The sequence below is a fragment of the Hippocampus zosterae genome, chromosome 1 (assembly GCF_025434085.1).
Source record: "Hippocampus zosterae strain Florida chromosome 1, ASM2543408v3, whole genome shotgun sequence".
NCBI classification, from domain to species: domain Eukaryota; kingdom Metazoa; phylum Chordata; class Actinopteri; order Syngnathiformes; family Syngnathidae; genus Hippocampus; species Hippocampus zosterae.
Genome location: NC_067451.1, coordinates 209,879 through 227,515, shown reverse-complemented (window position 1 = coordinate 227,515; position 17,637 = coordinate 209,879). Strand labels below are relative to the sequence as shown.

The following is a 17,637-nucleotide window of genomic DNA, read 5'->3' as shown; positions in this document are numbered from 1 at the left end:
AGGCGAAAAGAAGCTCCAGCTTACCTCGATCCTCTGCTGATGTCGACGGTTTGAAGTTCCTCAAAATCTGCTTCTGGCATGCACGCCCCCGGACGCCCCCGCTCCCATCCTGCCCCGCCAGACCATGTTTGGTCAAAACGAGCGCAGTCGGTTCTTGAACACTCGCGGAACAAGTAAGCCTCGGCACACGGCGAAAAGCCATTAGTCTTTGTTTTTGAAACTCCCGGTCCAGCATCTTTTTGCGTTATGCGCGTTAGACCCCGCGCGGAAATGAGACTCCGTTCCCGCAGGGGGCGCTCGCGCAGCCGAGCTGCGGTCAAGCGGGAGGCGGAAGTGCACGCCCGAGAATGCCCCGAGAGCTCAGCCGCTAAACAACACGCTCTTTCGCTCGCCGTCTTCTTGTTGAGGAGCTTTTTGTTTCGTGTGTGTGTGAGCGCGCGTGCTGGCACGGCGCGGAGCGTGACTGCTGGGCGCGCGACTTTCTGCCGCGCGCCTTGTTGTTGTTTTTGGTGGACTTTGGCTTGAATGGCTGCCTGCCGGCTAGCGTCGACGCACCTTTGACCTCTCGTGTGGAATCGCACCCGCTGTCTTCTCCTCGTTCACGAAGCACCTTCAGTGCGGTGGCTTCACACTTTACCCACAACACCCCCCCCCTGGCCACCCCCCCCACACAGCACGTTTTTCGTAACCCTCGACAGGTGCGCCGCCTTCTCACCTTACCCGAAAGCCGCGGCTTTGACGTCGGCTAACGCTAGCTTCACACCGAGCGAGACGCGAATGTCGTCGTTGAGTCGAGCCGTCGATAAAACGGCGCCTTCACTTGCTTACTTTGCTTTGTCGCGACGGCAGTAGACGCCCACCCCGTTTGTACGCTGCAGTGTACCCCCGCCCCCCTTTCCCTTTAGACGAGGCGAAGATATTAGAGGAGTAAAGAAATATAAAAATAGTAATAATCATGGCACAGCAGCAAATATAAACTGCGCAAAACTGCGCCCCTAGCGGAAGCGCGTTTAATTGTTTTGCCCGTCACCGGTGTAGACGGATAAAGAAAGATACGCTCTTGGCAGTAAAGTAAACTATTTTTTCAGAGCGATTCAGTGGTCCGCAGTGCGCTACTCAAGCTAGGCTCGCTAGCAAGCCTTTCCTCGGACACCTTGCGAGTCGAAGCGAAGGAAAATGAGCGGGTCGGAGAGGTCGTGGTTGTGAAGCCGCGTAAGAAACGGACACTTGAGCGGGCGGGCGGGAGCATGGTGGCCACGAGGACGGCGCTAGCGGCGGCTCGCTGAGCGACGACATGAGTCTCCGCCAGCCAACCTGCGCCCTGGACAGGTAACGTGGAATGCAAGTTGGCGTTGAGCACATTGCGGCGCTTGAACGTCTTCTTCTGTCTTTCCCTTTGTTCCGCTTGCCGCCTCCTCACGCTTTCAGCCCCTTGGCCGCCTGGTGAGTCGGTCGGTCGGCCAATCGCGTCTTCTCCCGCCCTCTCGGCCCGACGGCGTCCTTTCTCCGCGAGTGTCCCTCCTCCTAACCCGTCTCCTTGCTAACGCAGGCTCAGCAGTCTGACCGTCGGGGACTCGGAGCCGTCGGCCGGTCGGCGACGGGACTCGCTTTGCGACGTCCCCGGCGAGGGCGCCGGTGAGTGCGCTCGAAACGGGGGTCCCGTTGCCCCGCCGTCGGCTTGACGTCGACGTTCTCCCTCTGCCAGGCGCCGGCCTGCTCCAGCGATGCGTGGTGGTGCAGAAGGACCGGCTGGGTTTCGGCTTCACCATGTGCGGAGAGCGGCTGAAGCTGGTTCAGAATGTGCGAGCAGGTGCGTCATACCCATCCTGCACCCGCCGCAGAGTACGGCGCGGCGTGCAATTTAGCCGCAGTTGGGAGGGGGGCCGCCGCATCTCCTCCTTGACCTTACCGGGTGGGAGAAAAAAAAAACAAAGACTTAAACTAGAGAAAGAAGTCGCTGGGACGGCATGGCTGCATTGGTAAGAATAAAAACCCGATGAAAAGACGCAACAAACGGGGGGGAAGATGCCCCCCCCCAAAAAAAAAAGAAAATTCCATATATTTGGTCCCAATAATGTGAAAATTTGCCAAGTATTTGCGTTCCGAGTCCCACGTGGCTCAGCCGCTACTTTGTTAGCATCTCTCTGATCGTCCACCTCTCCTCGGTCCCCACAGGTGGCGCTGCCGTCAAGGCCGGAGTCCGGGAAGGAGACCGAATTGTAAAGGTGGGCGCCCCCCCCCCCCACTCTCTCGGGGCACGTGTCCAAAGGCGAGAGCTTCGTCAGCGCTTTCATCCTGCGTGTCCCCCCCAACCCCCCCTCCAGGTGAACGGGTCGCTCGTGTCCTCCATGTCCCATCAGGAGGTGGTTAAGCTCATCAAAGGTCAGTCCACTGAATTTCAAAAAGGGGGGGGGCAGGAAAACTGTGCTTTGGCCAATTGATGTGCATCGTAGCTGGAACCTACGTCGCGCTCACGCTCCAAGGACCGCCCCCTTCGCCGTCACCCCCGCCCGCCGATCCCGCCCCGGCTCGGAGACCGCTTCCCCCCGGGGAGAACGCACCTTCGCCGTCGGGACCGAGCGGCAGCCCCTCCCGGAGAATCACCGCACCCAAACCACTCCGGGTTAGCTCAAACGGACGCTTTGGCTTGCAGCCGCACGCTCGCGATTGACTTTGGACAACTGCTGCGTTTCAGGACTCGGAGGTGCAGAGGCAGGCCTCTCAGATCCTCAGGAAGATGCTGCACCAGGAAGAAATGGAGCTGCAGGTAAGGAAAGCTGCGCGCGCAGCGACGGCGCTCGGCGTCCTCAGTCCCCCGGCCGCGCTTTCCAGGCCTTAATGGAGGAGCGGCGCCGCAGGCCGTCGCCGTCTCTGGAAGAGCGAATCCGAAGCGCCGAGAGGCGAGCTCAGCAAGTGCGCCTCAAGCTGCCGCCGTCTCCTCGGCCCGGCGGCGCCAACAAGGACAAAGAGGCCCAGGACAGGAAGAGGAATCCCATCCTCAAGTACCTGGGCAAACCTGGCGGCGGGTTGCAGTCCGGTAGGCGCGCAAGTCCGCCGTCGGATGGATTCTCGACTCTGGCGGGTGACTCGGATTTCATTTTCTCACCGCGGTGGCTTCTTTTTGCCCATTCCAAGGTGGGGTGGCGGGCTGGCAGCGATGTGATCCCAAACGAGCATTGAAACCATTTGTCGCCCTAGCGTTCATTTGCGCCAATTTCCAGGAATAGAAAAACAATCTCGGCTGATGTTTTGAAAATGAACATTTGAAGTGGCACCTGGCCGATGAGTCGTCTACCCGTTGAAATTTGGCCCCTTTTTTTTTCCATTTGGAACAAATGACAACACGTGATGAATAAAAGCGTCCACCCCGGTCGAGTTTTCTCTCTGGTGGAAAGTTCCGGGCAAAGTCTTGGAAAAGGCTCACTTGTCATTGGACGGCCATTTTCAAATGAAACGGCTTTGTTGGCTTTGTGTGCGCAGCGCCTCCGGGAAGCGTCAGGAACATCGTGGAGCGCTTTGAGAGCCACCCGGAGGACGGCGGAGACCCGCCGACGGCCTCGGCGGAAGACGGCGGCGACAGGTGGGAGGTGCGCCGCCGGGGGCGGGGGCGGGGGGCGGCGGCTGGATGACGCCGTCCCTCGCCGGTTTGTCGCTGGCCCGCAGACAAAGCGATGACATCAGTGGAATGCGCGCACGCAGGAGCGCGGAGTCGCCGCCGCCAGACACCGACGCCCTCGAGGAGGAGGAGGAGGAGGCGCGCCAGACTCCCCATAGGCAGGAGACGCCGCCGCCGCGGGACCGCGAGCGAGCCGGAGTGGCCCAGGCGGCGCTGCGGGATGGTAAAGAACAAAAACTTGAAAATGCGGACTTGTGATTCCTTTTAGCGTTGGCCGGAAGATTTTCTTCGATAGGTGGAGGGCGAGATGGAAAAAAAAAGCGCACTCTCGCTCGGTGGTCAAGGACGCAAATGAATGAGACGAGCGGGAAACGGGATTTTTGGCCATCGGGTCACGCCGGCTTTTTCTTTCCCGCCAGTGGAAACGCTGCGGCGACTCCTCCTGGCCGTCACGCGCGAGGACGCCTTGCGAGACTCGCCTGATGAAAGGCCGCCAGAAGGTAAGCCGCTAGCGAGCATTTTCTTTTTTTTTCTGCTCTCTTTTCCTGGGCCTGTGGGTGGGGGGGCCGGGCCGCCGCGCGCGCCGATGCCAACCGATTGTTGGCTTTCTGCGGCGGACAGGAAACGTCTTCGGCTCGGGCGAGAGCGCCACCGACCCGACCGATGAAGTGACGGATGGCGGGCGGGGGAGGCACCCGTCGGAGGAGGCGCCGTGGCACGCGGTCAACGATGTGGAGGGGGTCTTCCGCACCGTGGAGAACCTGACGAGCAAGCTGCGTCGGCTCAAGGTCAGTTTGCGGGGGCCCTCCCGACCTTTTGTTTTTTTTGCGACCAAGTGTAACATAAAAGTTCCTCCCGTCTCATTGGCCTGCCAATGAAAGCTTGAATCTGTCTCCCCCTGGTGGCCGGGGCGCGCTGGGCCACCAGCCGCGTTGAGTGAGTGACGCGGCGTCCTCCCTTTGCAGGACATGGAGGGCGAGCATCGCAAACTGCTGACGTGGCTGCGAGAGCCGTCGGCCCCACGGGAGGAGGAAGACCGCGGCTGGGCGGACGGTGAGCGCACGAACAATGCCGGCACATCCGCCCTTCCTCCCAAACGTACTTCCCCCCCCCAAAAAAAATCTTTTTTTATTTTTTAATGATCCATTCACAGGCAAGGAAGCAAGTCCGGCCCAGCCCAGGAATCAAACCACTGGACTGTGAGAGCCATTGGAAGCACCCCACGGGCAACCTCCGATCACCCAGCACTTTAGCCGCAACGCCCCCCCCCCACAACCCCCTTTTTCTTTTCTTCCCACCGTGAACCGATTGACTGTGTTTCGCAAGTCTTAGGCCAGAGGTTCTCCGGACCCCCATCGGTCAGCGGGCAACAAGTTGGCGGCGACATGCCAAGTTTGATTCTGGACTGGTTTTCATGTCTTTCAAATCAAAGTAAGCGGATGAGTAACGATGTGAGAGAAGCGAGTCATTTTCTTTCTTGATTTCAAAAGTCAAACTGATCGCGTTATTGCGTGACTTTGATCACATCATGCACCTTTTTTTTCTTCTTCTGTATCCTTGGTATGGCGACATGTCGCTTCCGTGCGAGGGGGCGTCTTTTTCAGTGAGATGGCAGATGAAGCCCCCCCCCCCCCCGCCCGCCAGAAAAAAAAAGAAACAGATTTTTATTTGCTCGTTGTGTTGTGGAATGGCAAAGAAAAATTACGCTGCCACATTTCCCTCCCTGGCGGACGGACGCTAGCAAAGTCGAAACGTCCACAGTGTGGCGCTGCTGCTCGAGCGTTGCGTTGTCCGTTTCCGGGTGTCGCACAAAGTCATTCTACTTCTTGTAAGTTGTCATGTTTCTTGTGTCTGCGACATTAAAATCACACAAATGCTGCAAGTTGTTTTTTTTTTTTTTTGACCGGGGGCGCTAGCGACGGCTTGATGGGAAGCCATTGAGCCCGCAATCTCGCCAAACATTTTCAAAATGGTCCCGTGTGTTTTCCACAGGGCGGCGACGATATGCTTGTTTATCGTGAAAGCAATTGACGAATGGGAAGATGGCCTCATCGGAACCGGGATGATAAATTGCTTGTTTTGGTTTTCTTTTCTTTCATTGTGTCTCGCTCGTCCGTGTTTGCGGATGTCCGTCGAACGCCGTGGCAAAAACGTACACTTGGGCGTCTTCCACTTGGGCGTCTTCCCCTTGGGCGTTTTTCCTTCCGACATCGGATCGTCGGAACTCCGCTTGAGGTCGCTTCGAGAGCCGGTTGAGTCATGGTTGAAATGATATCATTGATATACATTTGAATTGTGACGCTTGCAAGATTTGTTTTTGTTGCATTCATGTGTGCTTCTTTCTATTTTTAGGTTTGGTGCTCTCTACCGTGCGTCTTTGTGACAGAGTTATTGCTCGACCGTGTTGTAGATGTTAGTCGCTCCACGTACAGCACTTGGTGGGCAGAGATGGCCGTTTGCAAGCGCTAGAGAAATTGAGTCGGGTTCATATGGTATGGAAAAAATATCCTCATGCATTTTAAGATGAAACAAAAGAAAAGACATTTCAAACCGTTGACACACGTGCATAGAAAATCCCATTTGAATCCCTGCCTTCGCTTTACAAACGAAGGAGAAAACAGTGTGCCCCTAGCGGATAATCTATGAATTGCCTCTTATTCAAAATATTTATTCTGTGCTTTTGATGCATTTTTAAAATGATCCGGGGGGCCTGATCAAACTCATCGGGGGGAGGGGGGGGGCGTTCTCGCTCTCGAGGCTTTTTAGCCGCGAAGCGTAGCTCGCCTTTCCCGGCAATCATTCCTCCCCCAAATGTGTGTCATTTCAGCCATTTGTCACTTCCTGAAACTGCGAGTGACTATCATGCGCACAGAGCAGGAAGTGAAAAGAGCCCCGGAGCACGTCGTCGCGGCGTTCCATCGCCATCATGCCCCCAGCGGTGGTCGTCAGAGGTAAGGAGGAGTGATGTTCTGCGGCATCTCGTGGCCAAATGTGAAGCTTTGTGGTGTTGTGTGACCCCCTGTGACCTCGTGTGACACTGCGTCAAGCTCGGTGGACGAGTGGGGAAGCTTTTTTGTTTGGTCGCACTGAGACAACAATTGATGTCCACTGATTTGCATATTTAAAGCCAAACTATCGGACGCGCCCTTTTCTGATCTCGTGAGGGGAAAGTCGCCGCCGTGCTCCATGAAGTGGCTCTTCCCGACTGTGATGCTCGGTGGCCGCGTGACCAAATGCCGCTACGCTATGTGGCCACGCGCTACGTTTCGCGCGATGCGACCAAACACAAAAAGCGCGACAGGAAAAGAAACAAACCTGCGTCCTCATCCCGACAGAGCTCTCCGCGGCCGCCGTGTTGGTTTTGCTCGGGTCCTGCTTTGAGGCCACCGCCAGCGGTGAGTGCCAGCCTCTCTTACGCTCCGCAAGTGAACGTCACGTGACGCCGCGCGGGCAAATGCGCTCGCAGTGCTTCCTCCTTCACAGCAGGTGGCCTACCAGGGCGAGGCGGTCACGTTGCGTTCCGGCGGCGACCCGTCCCGGGAGCTGGCCTCCATCAAGTGGTACGTGTTCTCCAACCAGACTTGGATCGCCACCTTCCATGGCGGCAAGATAAACACGGAGCGCTTCTACCTCTTCAGAGGACGACTCGCTCTCAACGCTTCATCGGGTCAGCGCCGGCAGCCTTGAAAATACTCACTGTGTGTGTGTGTGAAGGGAAACAAGTCGGGAAAAGGAATAAAACAAAGCATTTTTCAAATATATAAATCATATAAAGTTGAAAAAAAGCTGTACTAAAAGTAACTGAATTTAAAAAGCAATGAAAGAAACTTCAAATGCCAAAGAAAGCATGAGCAGGATGGTTTGCCTGCGATGATCATCAGGCGACCTGACCATCCGCAACGTGAGCCGGCGGGACGCCGTGGACTTCAGCGTGGAGCTCGTGGACACGGAGAAGCGCAGCGTGGAAAGAGTGGTGACGCTGGTGGTGAGGAGTAAGTGGCCGAGCGAGGAGCTAACATCCAGTGCGCTGCGCTAAGCTCGCTAGCCCGCAGCTAATTCGCAATTCTTTCGCTGTGCGTGGTACCGAGCCGGTGAGCTAGTTCCTGAGCCATTTAGCATCTAGCTAGTGTAAGTTGAGGTCTTGGTGGTTCTTGGCTCTACTTTACCAAACGACAGAAGGAGCTTCATTGAAGGGACGTCCGCCCCGCGGCACCACGGAGAAGACGCTCTTCTCGGCAACTCGATGGCTTCCCGCTTTCCCTTCCTTCAACGGCCCATCGGAAGCTAGCGACATAAAAACACGTCGAAGCATTTATTCAACAACAGAATGTCATTCACGTGAATGAATACAATACATCAAATGTTAGTTGATATAAGCTGAGACTAGTTAGCACGCAGCTAACTAGCGCACCAAATCGTTAGCGTAGCTCGCAGCGAGCTCACGGCGGTATCTTGTCCCCTTGTCAGGACACCTCCAGATGCCGAGCGTACGGACGCTCTTTACCGTGCATTTGGACGGCGGCTGCTGGGTGGGGCTCGACTGTTTGTCCCCGGACTCGGACGCCAACCTCTCTTGGACGCTGGAACCCCCGCTTCCGACTGCCTACGCCATGGCCGACCCCACTGGCAAGGGCCAAGTTCTTCTGGCGTCCCTGGCCTCCCGCGACAGCGCCCGCTTCACGTGTACCTCCAGCCGCAAAGCGGAGAACGTCTCGGACAGCGTCCGCGTCGCGTGTAAGGCCACCCCCCCCCGATCGATACGGCCGACGGCTTCCTGTCTTGAGCGAGCTCCGCCGCCCCTTGTGTGCCAGGCGTGACGGCGACCGAGCCGCGGCCCCGATCCCGGAACAGCCTTTTCGTCTTGGCGGGAATCGTTAGCGGCGGACTTCTGGTGGGCGTCGCGCTCGCGGGCTTGACAGGTGAGTGGCTCGCGGTTAGCGTTCGGTGTAACGTGAGCCGCCGATTAGCGGCCAAATCCACAATCAACGACGGGATGATTAGACCTCCAACCAAAGGGGTCCGCGGGTCCACTCCACCTCCCCTTTGTACACGCCTCTCTCGCGTGGTATCGAGCCGTTTGGATTTGCGGCCGTGGGCAATCAGAACGTGGCCTTGATTGTCATTGGATGACCTCGGACGAAATGCGGGTGGCCAGCCCTGATGTGGGCAATCTCGTCGTAACAGGTGCGGAAAAAGGAAGCCCCGACGTCGTTGCGGCCGTCCGACGCCACCCTCATCCTCCACCCGGCCGCCGACAAGGTAAACCTTTTGGCTTTCGGGCTTTTCCCACGGGAAAGCCACGCAAGCACCTGTACTCCCGCCCATTTTTACGCACCTGGAAAGCACGATTGATTGATTTCCGAGACGATTGCCGTTTTCTCAGCGGATCAAGAAGATGGCAGCGGAGCAAAAAAGGAAGACGACGGATAGATGTCGGATGACTTTTGTCCTTGTTGGACAACGTGGCGTCGGGGAAAGTATCGGCGGCGCTTCACTTTTCCCACCGCCGCATTCGCCTGCTCCCAAAATGGACGCAGCTCAAATCCAAACTGTTCACACGGCGCCCCGCCGTGACAATGGCTGTCCTGTCTTGGGGATCAGGTGAACTTGAGGAGACCTTTCAGCCATCTGGATTTTTATTATTATTATTATTATTATTTGGGACCACCAGGTGGCACTGTAGGGCTCCCTCTGCATTTTGCTGCTGTCATGTTTGTTTCGGTCATGTTTTGGTTGCTGTTGTCTTTTTATCTTCAGTCATGATTTTTGTTTGCTACTTTGGACTTTGTTTGCTTAGGATTTGTGTGTTTCATCAATCCACTTGTTCAAATACACCCGGCTCCTCTCTCCACCCTGCTTTTTGGGGTCCAGCACCACCTCGCGAACGTGACAGATGCGCTTTGAAATGCTTGGTCAAACAAACTTATGACAACAAATTTATCATCTGGAAAACATCAATCGTATGTTTTACACAAAATATGGGCTGGGGACGGGGGGGCAGCCCCCCCCCCCCAAAAAGGGCAAATATGCGAATGGGCAAGTGCGGAATGGCGAGCATGCAGCGTCAAAGGAAATGTTTTCTCGCTGTTTCTTGGTGGTGCTGCTCCAACGGCGGCCACAAGATGGCGCCTTAAGGGGCGCGGCCTTGCACGGCCACGCGGTCCAGCTGGACGGTGTCGTAGAGCGTCTGCACGGGGGCCGGCGGCGAGCGCTGCTCGGCGGCGCGCACGCTCACGTAGGGCGCCGTCACCTCGCCAATGTCCGCGTAGACCGTCGCCTCCTCGCGCGTCCTGCCTACAAGAAGGTAAGCACATGAAAAGCCGCCCGCCACGTTTACCTCTCAAGTGCCATCAACACCCAAACGTGCGCCCGCGCTCTGGCACTTCAAAAAAAACCTTTCACACAGTCTCACGCCACCCAAAAGTCTCACACAGCGTAATCGCAACGACATTCTACTTGACAAAAAGCCAATGACGAAAACTCATCAGAATGTCACGTTCCTGTTCTGGGCCTGGCCAGCAGGGGGCAGACTGAGCGGATTTGCTGGCTGCACACCTGCTGCCAATCTGTCAATTGCGCAACTGTGTAGTTAAGCAGCCGCAATCTGGCTTCCGGTTGTCCGAGTAGCACCTTCGCCTTGCCGTTTCCATGCTCATAGACTAGTCTTGCGATAGATCTCGTCGTGTTTTGCTTTGGAGCTCTCGGTACCGATGCTTTTGGAAGTATTGCGTTTTATTTTGGGATTTGGCTTTCGCTTGCGTGTATTTTGAAACATTGTTTTTGTTTGTCTTGGCGCTCCTTATTTTCCTCCCTTGCCTTTTGTGCAAGCGCTTTTTGTTGTCGGTTTTTTTTTGCCCTCTGGTCCTTGTTTTGACCGGCGCTTATCGCTTAGTCGTGGCGATTTTTGTATTAAAAACATATTTTTGCAACGTAGACCTTGTTGATGCCCAAACTTAATTCGGCTTGTCCGAAACGTAACGCAGAAAATCTTCTCACACGCACCAAATTCTGTTCTTCACCAAACATTTTTGTCCAAGTTTGAGTGTGTGAAAATTTGACATGAGAGGAATTTTGTGACGGGGAAACGCGTCTCACTTGCTTTGCGGCGGAAGACGGCCGCGAGGATGACGGCAGCCACGATGAGGAGACCGAAAGTTCCCGCCACCACGCTGATTGCAAAGCTCGGCAATTCTAAAATGATGACATGGTTTCCGTGAATGAGGCGCGGGAGGGGGGGGTGGGTCGGTCGCCGGACGGCTCGGTTACCTCTCGCCGACGCGGCAGCGTCGTCGCAGGACACGGAGGCGGAGATGGACTTGGCGCTCACGGCGTTGAAGACGGTGCACGTGACCTCGGCGGCGGCGCCCCGCGGCGACACGCTGAGCCACGCGCCGCTCAGGCTTCGGTTGCCCACGCGCCACTCGTACTCCACCGGCCCGCCGCCGGCCGACGCGCTGCAGCGCAGCAGGACGCTGCAGGAGCGGTTGCCGGCGCGCCGGCTGGCGTTGACGCTCACCACGGGCGCCGCCACGATGGCCTCTACGGGGACACGGCGTGACATCGGAACCCGCTTATCTTGCGCGACGGCGTGAGCGCGCGGCCTCGGAGGCCGGCCGTTTGGAGTTACCGTGAACTCGCAGCGTGACCGTGACCGTCTCCCGCTGGCTGTCGTTGACGGCCGACACGAAGCTGTAGACGCCCGAGTCGTCCGGGGTCAAGGGTCCCAGCGTCAGGCTGAAGTTGCGGCGGTCCAGTCGCAGCCTGCCGGCGAAGCGGCCCGAGCCCCGAGCGCCGTCTTCGTCGTCGTCGGCCTCCGCCACTTTCCTGCCTCCGAAGCTCCAGCGCGCAAAAGTGACGTCTCGGCCCGGCAAGCACGGCGCCAGCTCCGCCGCCTCGCCGGCTCGTCCATGGATGACCCGTTGGCATCCCGCCGCTTCTGGAAAGCGCCGCGCCCAGGAAAGTCTGGTCAAGGTCGCAGAGTCGGCTTTGCGCGGCGCGAGTTTGCGGGAGAGGCCCGCGGCCGCTTATTGCTGTGGGCAGTGGCGCCAGAGGCTTTTTGGGGTTATCTCGTTGCGACGGTCGACACTTTTTTTTTTTCGGCACGTCCCGCTTCGGATTAGAGGTAAAATCTGAAGCCCCAGCCCAATTTTCAAATTGTGAAAATGATGAACGGCTTTCGATTTTTCCCGCCAACCCTGAAAAAAATCGGTCAACGATGGCAATCGTCGCCTCACGTACCCTCTGCAGAACCAGAAATGTCAAAGATGGAAATGTTGATACGGTCTCCATGTCGTCCCAAGCCACTTTCGGGTTCTTCAGGCTTTAACACCCGCATGCCGGGTCGGGCCGAGCCAGATTTTTTTTTAGGCCCGATCTTACCTCTCCTTCAGGTGCATCGAGGCCGCGCCGCTGCGAGAAACCGCAAGACGCGCATATCTGACTAAGTCGCGGGTCTCGTGGCGCCTGCAAAGAGGAACAACGGAGCTCTGGAAGCAAAGAGGAAGCGCGACCGCACGGGCGAGCTGACATCAGCAAAAGGTGCTGAAGATCTTCATTTTCTTTTGACCTGGACGCCGCTCCGTAGCACGCGAGCGCAAAGCGTGGATCGCGAGAAGGCCGAAACGTACCGCGGAGGCCGGCCAGCAGGAGCCACGCGCCGCCGAAGCAAAGGAAGTCGCGCAGGCCGCCGGCAACCATGGCGCCGTCTCAACTCGGGCTGACTCTGCGGCAAGTCGGCGCGGACGGGAGAGACTGAAAAGGGGCGGAGCCTCTCTCCTCGGCCACACATCACTATGACTCAGGCCGGGGCGGAGCGGCGAGCGAGACGAGGGGCCGTTTCCCCAGCGCATCGGCTCACATCCGCTCACGTGAGACTTTTTCCTCGCGGCCTACCGCGTCGGCCGTCCCGTAGCGCGCGGCGGTTTGCGCGAGCAAAACTCCACGCGGTTCAAGAAGAGCAGAACACCGCAGGACGTGGGCAAAACTCTGTGGTTCCATTTCCTGTGCCGCTTTTGTCGCAAGGCATCCATCGCTTCCAGGTTGTGTCGCCTCGCAGCAAAACTGAAAGACTGAGTTGCAGGGCATCAAACACGCTTTGAAAGGGGGGGGGCGCCAATCGTGGCATCCGCGGACGAACCGAGATGAGAGAGAGGCCGGCCGGATCCAAAGAAGGACGTTTACGGGACAGAGATACGCCGATGGATACCGTAGCTAGCCGGTGCCGCGCGGCTAGCTAGCTAGCTAGCTTGCTCCGCAGACGGCGCCCACGTGACGCCTCGAGACCGCCTCTCGAAAAGGCCATTTGGACTTTTATTATGTTGAGGCAAGAAAACAAGACAAGGAGACCAAAGAGAACGCCAGGCCACTTCCTGTCCGCGGCTCAAACGTTGCTGATGCGCAGGCTCGGCGCGCCGCCGTCTCGGCGCCGCTCGGGCCTCGGCGTCTTCTCGCCGTCCGCCGGCCGCCTTTCGGCTTGGGCCACCTGGTCGAAGGAGGCAAAGTTGGCCACGTAGGCCCCCGAGGCGGACAGCGACAGCACCGGCGGGAATTCGTAGCCCCACAGGATCTCGTCGGGGAGGTAGGAGGTGCGCACCTGGCAGGTGGCCGACGTGGGCTCCACCGTGGCGCTCAGGATCACCAGCAGCTCAAAGTCCGCCGCTTGGTCGCCACCTGGCGGATGCGGGAGGGGGGGAGGGGCGCTCGAGGACTCGGGCTCTCCGAGCGGGCGCGGCAGGCGCGGGCGCTTCTCACCTCGGGCGGCCCAGGCTCGCAGGGGGCTGCCGTCGTCGATGACGTGGTAGAAGGTCAAGGGGATGATGAGGAAGGGGCTGTCGCTGGACGTGTCCACCCGGAAGGAAACGTTGCGCTGGTCCAGACGAAGCGCCGCGCCCTCCTCGCTCGGCCACGTCTGCAGCAGCTTCCCCGTCACCTGAGCGCCGATTGACGAGAAGAAAACGCCCAAAGGTCATCAAAAGGTCAATGTGGAATGGCCTCGGGCTCCGCCCTCCAACATGGCCGCTCATTTCGATTGGGACGCGATTACGCCGAGAAGAAAGCCGGGCGACGCGCCGTACCCGACAGCCCAGCAGCAGGCTCTTGCGCATGTTGGCCACGCGCACCATCAGGCACGGCCGCCCCTCCTGCGTGGACACCACGGCGTGCCGGCTGAACTTGACCGTCTCGCCGCGCTTCTTGGGCCGGGCCACCTGCGGGCAGGCGGGTCAGACATCGCGGCGAGGGCGGCGGCGGCGCGCCGGCGGCTCACCTTGGCCAGGAAGGTGCCGGTGATGAAGATCTCCATCGCCATGGTGACCACCAGCTGGAAGACGAGCAGCACGATGGCGGCGGGACACTCCTCGGTGATGACGCGGGAGCCGTACCCGATGGTGGTCTGCGACTCCAGCGAGAAGAGGAAGGCGCCCGTTAGCGTCCGCACCTCCGTCACGCACGGCGTGTGCTCGGAGCCCGCCGCCGAGTCTGCGGGCCGCAAAAGCAAAACGCCCGCCTGAGGTGCCACCCTCTCGCACTCGCCCCCCCCCAAAAAAAACCCACCCACTCACCCGCCAAGTCGCCGTGCGTGGCGGCCAGCAGGTACCAGAGCAGGCCGAAGAGAAACCAGGTGCCGGCGAAGGTGGCGCAGAACAAGAAGAACTTGTAGCGCCAGCGCATGTCCAGGAAGGTGGTCCAGAGGTCGCGCAGGTAGAGCCCCCGCAGGTAGAGCCCCCGCCGCCCGCTCACGCGCGCCACGGTCACGTTGCTGCGGCCGTCTTTGGAGAGGACGCGGCGCCGTCGGCGCTCTTCGTCGCCCGCCGCCGGGCTCAGCAGCGGCACCCTGTGGGAGTGGCTTATCATCGGAGGGGAGGAGCCCGCTCTCAGCGACGTCACGGCTTCCGCTGCTGCCTGCCGGGAAGCGGAGCGCTTTTCAAACGGCGTTTCTCCTCCGCGCGCGCGCGCGCGATCGTCTCTCCGCATTTGAGCGTCTTCGTGCATGAATGGCTTTTTGTGCGCGACTGCGTCTCGCTCTCTATGCGCATTTGTTTTGTTTTGGGGGTGCGCGCGCATGCACAAGCCGACTTTGTCTTGTTGGACGTGAAAGGACAAAAGACGCATTGAAAAAGGCGAGAGGAGAGCGTGACGCGCGCGCGCGCGCGTGTGTAAGGTGGGCGCGCGCGCGACAATGTGGCAGGACCGAAGGGCGCCTGGCCTGGGTGAGGGTTAGCATGATTGATTTGCGGATTTCAAGCGGCCGCCGCTCGCGCATCTTCCTCGGCATACAAGAGAGAGGGACACAGGGGGGAGGGGGGCGTCGCAAAGTCCAGCCGCCCGCGTTGAGACGCTGGCTTTTCGGAAGCGAGAAAGAAAAGCCGAGAGCAAACTCATTGATCTCAAAAGCTTCTTGAAGGGGGAGCCGCCCCCTCACCTGACCGACGTCACTCAACAGAAGGAGAAATAAAGCGCCCCCCACTCCCCCCCCCCACCCCCCTCGTAACTGCGGCTGGAGAAGTAAGCGGGCGCACTCATCGAAACGCTGCGGTGATCCGGTAGGCTTTCGATCCGTGAGGAGAAGGAGCCGCGGCCGTTTCTGGCCCTTCGGCGCACCGGACAACAATCGGCGGTCGCGCCGGTTCGAGGTCGGATCGAAAGCCGCGCAACGGTTGCCGACGAGAGGCGCGACCTTTTGAAAAGAAACGACCATCGGCCGGAAGCCAAAGTCAACGTACCTTCCTGTGACGAGCGAGCGAGCGCATTTCACCTTTGCGCGGCGCGGCGTCCCCCGAGGCTGGCGGCGCCGGTCCCGGCGGCTCCCGTTGCAGCCGTAGCTCCGCCCGCACCGACCCCGACCCCTCCCGGAGAGGCGCGTTTGTCATTCCTTCCATCAACCCCCGCCACGGGCCCACTTTGTGCGGCTCGTCTCGTCAGTCCGAGTCACATTGAAGAGATGCTGTGGCCGAGCTGGGGGTCTTGGCTCTTCGCCTTTGACCCCCAGCGCCGGCGCTCCGTTGGAATCGGCGCTCTCGGGATCCCGGCCAGCGGCCGCTTTGAGATCAGCGTCGACTCCGAGCCAAACGTCGCACCCGCTTGGAGGGTCCAAAGGGACCAAAAGGCCCATTTCCAATCATCGGAAGGTCGTAACCGAGACAAACTTTTTCAGCGAGGCCCCGGAGCCCTTTTTTGAAATGCCGCACACCGGTGCCGAAGGAACACCTCGGAAACGATTCCTTCCTCATCGCCGTGAAAAGGGTTGACCCCCTTTTCCTGATGGCCGCGTTCTTTCTGTATGTTCATATCAGACAGAGACTAGCCAAGGAAATGCAAAATGCCAATGTTCGTGATTGAGGCAAAAAACCCCCCCAAAAGAAATCCCAAACGAGTTCGGTGTCCCCGTGTGAAAAAGTCATTGCCCCACACAACCCTCACCTGGTTAAATCACCCAGTGACTGTGACTAGCGGCACTTCTGGGAAAGCCAAGTTCAGTTCCACACGCGACACCCCGGCAGCACAGTTGTTGACAAATCGCACACATAGAAAAAGAATTTGTCAGACAAAGTCAAGTCGGCGACAAAGGCGTCGCGCCTCCATCCCGAGAAAGAAGAACAAAAAAGTGTTTGCCGTCGATTGTTGCCTTTTTCGACTGAGCCAGTAGAGGGCAATGTAGCTCTACTTTTGTTTCAGAGTGAGTGACGTGGTCGGACGCGGCTTTTCTTCTCTCTCCACCTGTTCAATAAAACACGCCGATACATGGCTAATGGAAACACTGCGCTCAACTTGTCATTCTTGGATGTTAGGCAGAAGGACGCCAATCTGCGCGTGCTGTGAAGCGACTCTGCTAACAGGGCCCAGACCACGAGAATCCTGAAAGTTTGACGAGAGGTGTGCGGCGCTAGCAAGACGGTGCTAAGCTAGCGCGTGAAGCTAGATAGCGGAGAGCGCAAAATGGCGACCGTAACGAAGACAAAATGGCCCGCTTTCGATGGAAGGACAAAAGAGTACGAACTCTGGGAAGAAAGAATGCTATGTTGCCTGCATAGTGTTGGATTAAAGTAGACTCTTCTGAATTAGCCCGTTGGGCACCAGTCGGAAGATGAGGAAGCGAGGTACAACAAGTTGAACACGGACGCCATTATCGGACAATGTAAGTTTGAGTCTCATATTCAGAGATACCAAAGACAATGGTCGTGAAAGCCTGAAAGTACTGAGAGAGCACTACATCGGAAAAAGTAGGCCACGCATTGAAGAAAGCGGACACGGAGACGATAACTGAGTATATTATAAGGGCCGAGCAAATCATTACAGCACTCAAGGGCGCCGGCGAGGCACCAAGTGAAGAGTTAATTATGGCGATGGTTATGAGAGGTCTGCCGCAAAAAGACAAGCCATTTACACCGATGGTCACTCATGGCCCAACTGACACCAAGCTAGCAGAGTTCAAAGCCAAACTGAGAAACTTTGAAGCTTCAGAGGAGTCCGCAGCAGCGACAGAGGAAGCTGAGGAGAGAGTACTTCAAGCCAAATTTGTGTCAAAGAAAAAGAGCGACCCCCCCTGACAGATCTGACGTGCTGGAGGTGTGGCGAAAAAGGACATCCGCAAGGATGAATGTTCCAAGACGACCTGGTGCGGCTCCTGCAAAAGCTCAAGCAAAAGAAGGGACTCTCGGTGTGCTCGTGCTCAAGATGCCAGTGGCAGGCAAAGCCATGAGGAGACTTTCGGAAACACCCCGGGCGGGCACGCGAGTCCAAAATGGAACATTTTTTTGCGTACGTCTGGGGTGAAAATGCCACAGCAGTGGATCAAATGGCCATGAGACCCTCACAGTGAAGCGGTGGGCTGGCGGAGGTCCCAAAACCGCACACGCCGGGGCCACCTGAGCCGATTCTCGCCCCACGGCGGCGGCCAAAAGGCGGCGACGGCAGGAGCCGAAAGTGCCCTCGACTACTCGCTTCGCAAACGTCACAAACAAAAAGTGAATAATCGGTTCATCGGCGATGAGTCCGACTCCAGTTTGAATTTGCGTGCTTTCGCT

The 17,637-nt window shown here is 58.0% G+C and overlaps 4 protein-coding genes across 10 annotated transcripts; 2 read left to right on the top strand and 2 right to left on the bottom strand.

Annotated features, from left to right (window-relative positions):
* The first annotated feature begins 135 nt into the window (after window positions 1-135).
* On the top strand, window positions 136-5,249 carry LOC127600724 (rho guanine nucleotide exchange factor 11-like). Of its 3 annotated transcripts, XM_052065455.1 has the most exons (16): window positions 136-698; window positions 1,089-1,329; window positions 1,429-1,443; window positions 1,550-1,635; window positions 1,706-1,810; window positions 2,176-2,225; window positions 2,325-2,382; window positions 2,454-2,623; window positions 2,696-2,767; window positions 2,833-3,037; window positions 3,481-3,580; window positions 3,700-3,839; window positions 4,036-4,116; window positions 4,238-4,404; window positions 4,582-4,669; window positions 4,770-5,249. In XM_052065455.1, exons 2-16 carry the CDS (start codon window positions 1,295-1,297, stop codon window positions 4,817-4,819), a joined length of 1,422 nt encoding a protein of 473 aa, XP_051921415.1. In that variant the 5' UTR covers window positions 136-698; window positions 1,089-1,294; the 3' UTR covers window positions 4,820-5,249. The 3 variants fall into 3 exon arrangements, with proteins under 3 accessions (XP_051921415.1, XP_051921405.1, XP_051921426.1); XM_052065445.1 differs by having other exon boundaries at window positions 136-1,329; XM_052065466.1 differs by lacking the exon at window positions 1,429-1,443 and having other exon boundaries at window positions 136-1,329.
* A 1,180-nt stretch (window positions 5,250-6,429) lies between these two features.
* si:cabz01074946.1 (uncharacterized) lies at window positions 6,430-9,634 on the top strand. Of its 3 annotated transcripts, XM_052065608.1 has the most exons (8): window positions 6,430-6,567; window positions 6,952-7,011; window positions 7,083-7,283; window positions 7,498-7,608; window positions 8,084-8,350; window positions 8,428-8,535; window positions 8,801-8,875; window positions 9,000-9,634. In XM_052065608.1, exons 1-8 carry the CDS (start codon window positions 6,543-6,545, stop codon window positions 9,044-9,046), a joined length of 894 nt encoding a protein of 297 aa, XP_051921568.1. In that variant the 5' UTR covers window positions 6,430-6,542; the 3' UTR covers window positions 9,047-9,634. The 3 variants fall into 3 exon arrangements, with proteins under 3 accessions (XP_051921568.1, XP_051921583.1, XP_051921575.1); XM_052065623.1 differs by lacking the exon at window positions 6,952-7,011 and having other exon boundaries at window positions 6,449-6,567; XM_052065615.1 differs by lacking the exon at window positions 6,430-6,567 and having other exon boundaries at window positions 6,583-7,011; window positions 7,083-7,176.
* On the bottom strand, window positions 9,540-12,391 carry LOC127600787 (SLAM family member 8-like). Of its 2 annotated transcripts, XM_052065586.1 has the most exons (5): window positions 12,244-12,391; window positions 11,244-11,552; window positions 10,883-11,155; window positions 10,712-10,807; window positions 9,540-9,910 (listed from the first exon to the last, which is right to left on the bottom strand). In XM_052065586.1, exons 1-5 carry the CDS (start codon window positions 12,311-12,313, stop codon window positions 9,747-9,749), a joined length of 912 nt encoding a protein of 303 aa, XP_051921546.1. In that variant the 5' UTR covers window positions 12,314-12,391; the 3' UTR covers window positions 9,540-9,746. The 2 variants fall into 2 exon arrangements, with proteins under 2 accessions (XP_051921546.1, XP_051921555.1); XM_052065595.1 differs by lacking the exon at window positions 10,712-10,807.
* A 516-nt stretch (window positions 12,392-12,907) lies between these two features.
* LOC127600748 (ATP-sensitive inward rectifier potassium channel 10-like) lies at window positions 12,908-15,446 on the bottom strand. 2 transcript variants are annotated; one of them, XM_052065505.1, is made up of 6 exons: window positions 15,337-15,446; window positions 14,176-14,515; window positions 13,881-14,092; window positions 13,690-13,821; window positions 13,367-13,544; window positions 12,908-13,285 (listed from the first exon to the last, which is right to left on the bottom strand). In XM_052065505.1, the coding sequence occupies exons 1-6, from the start codon at window positions 15,361-15,363 to the stop codon at window positions 12,996-12,998; spliced, it is 1,179 nt and encodes a 392-aa protein (XP_051921465.1). In that variant the 5' UTR covers window positions 15,364-15,446; the 3' UTR covers window positions 12,908-12,995. The 2 variants fall into 2 exon arrangements, with proteins under 2 accessions (XP_051921465.1, XP_051921475.1); XM_052065515.1 differs by having other exon boundaries at window positions 14,176-14,511; window positions 15,337-15,421.
* Window positions 15,447-17,637: the final 2,191 nt, after the last annotated feature.

Coding starts and splice junctions, on each gene's coding strand:
- LOC127600724 (XM_052065455.1), top strand. CDS start 1,295: ATGAGTCTCCGCCAGCCAACCTGCGCCCTGGACAG. Junction 2,768..2,832: donor AGGAAGAAATGGAGCTGCAG/GTAAGGAAAGCT, acceptor CGCGCTTTCCAG/GCCTTAATGGAGGAGCGGCG. Junction 3,038..3,480: donor TGGCGGCGGGTTGCAGTCCG/GTAGGCGCGCAA, acceptor TTGTGTGCGCAG/CGCCTCCGGGAAGCGTCAGG.
- si:cabz01074946.1 (XM_052065608.1), top strand. CDS start 6,543: ATGCCCCCAGCGGTGGTCGTCAGAG. Junction 6,568..6,951: donor CCCAGCGGTGGTCGTCAGAG/GTAAGGAGGAGT, acceptor TCATCCCGACAG/AGCTCTCCGCGGCCGCCGTG. Junction 7,284..7,497: donor CGCTCTCAACGCTTCATCGG/GTCAGCGCCGGC, acceptor GATGATCATCAG/GCGACCTGACCATCCGCAAC.
- LOC127600787 (XM_052065586.1), bottom strand. CDS start 12,313: ATGGTTGCCGGCGGCCTGCGCGACTTCCTTTGCTTCGGCGGCGCGTGG. Junction 11,553..12,243: donor CCTGCTGGCCGGCCTCCGCG/GTACGTTTCGGC, acceptor GGCGCTTTCCAG/AAGCGGCGGGATGCCAACGG. Junction 9,911..10,711: donor CGTCTTCCGCCGCAAAGCAA/GTGAGACGCGTT, acceptor ACCTTCTTGTAG/GCAGGACGCGCGAGGAGGCG.
- LOC127600748 (XM_052065505.1), bottom strand. CDS start 15,363: ATGCGCTCGCTCGCTCGTCACAGGAAG. Junction 14,516..15,336: donor CGCTCGCTCGTCACAGGAAG/GTACGTTGACTT, acceptor GCTTCCCGGCAG/GCAGCAGCGGAAGCCGTGAC. Junction 14,093..14,175: donor CACGCACGGCGACTTGGCGG/GTGAGTGGGTGG, acceptor TGCGGCCCGCAG/ACTCGGCGGCGGGCTCCGAG.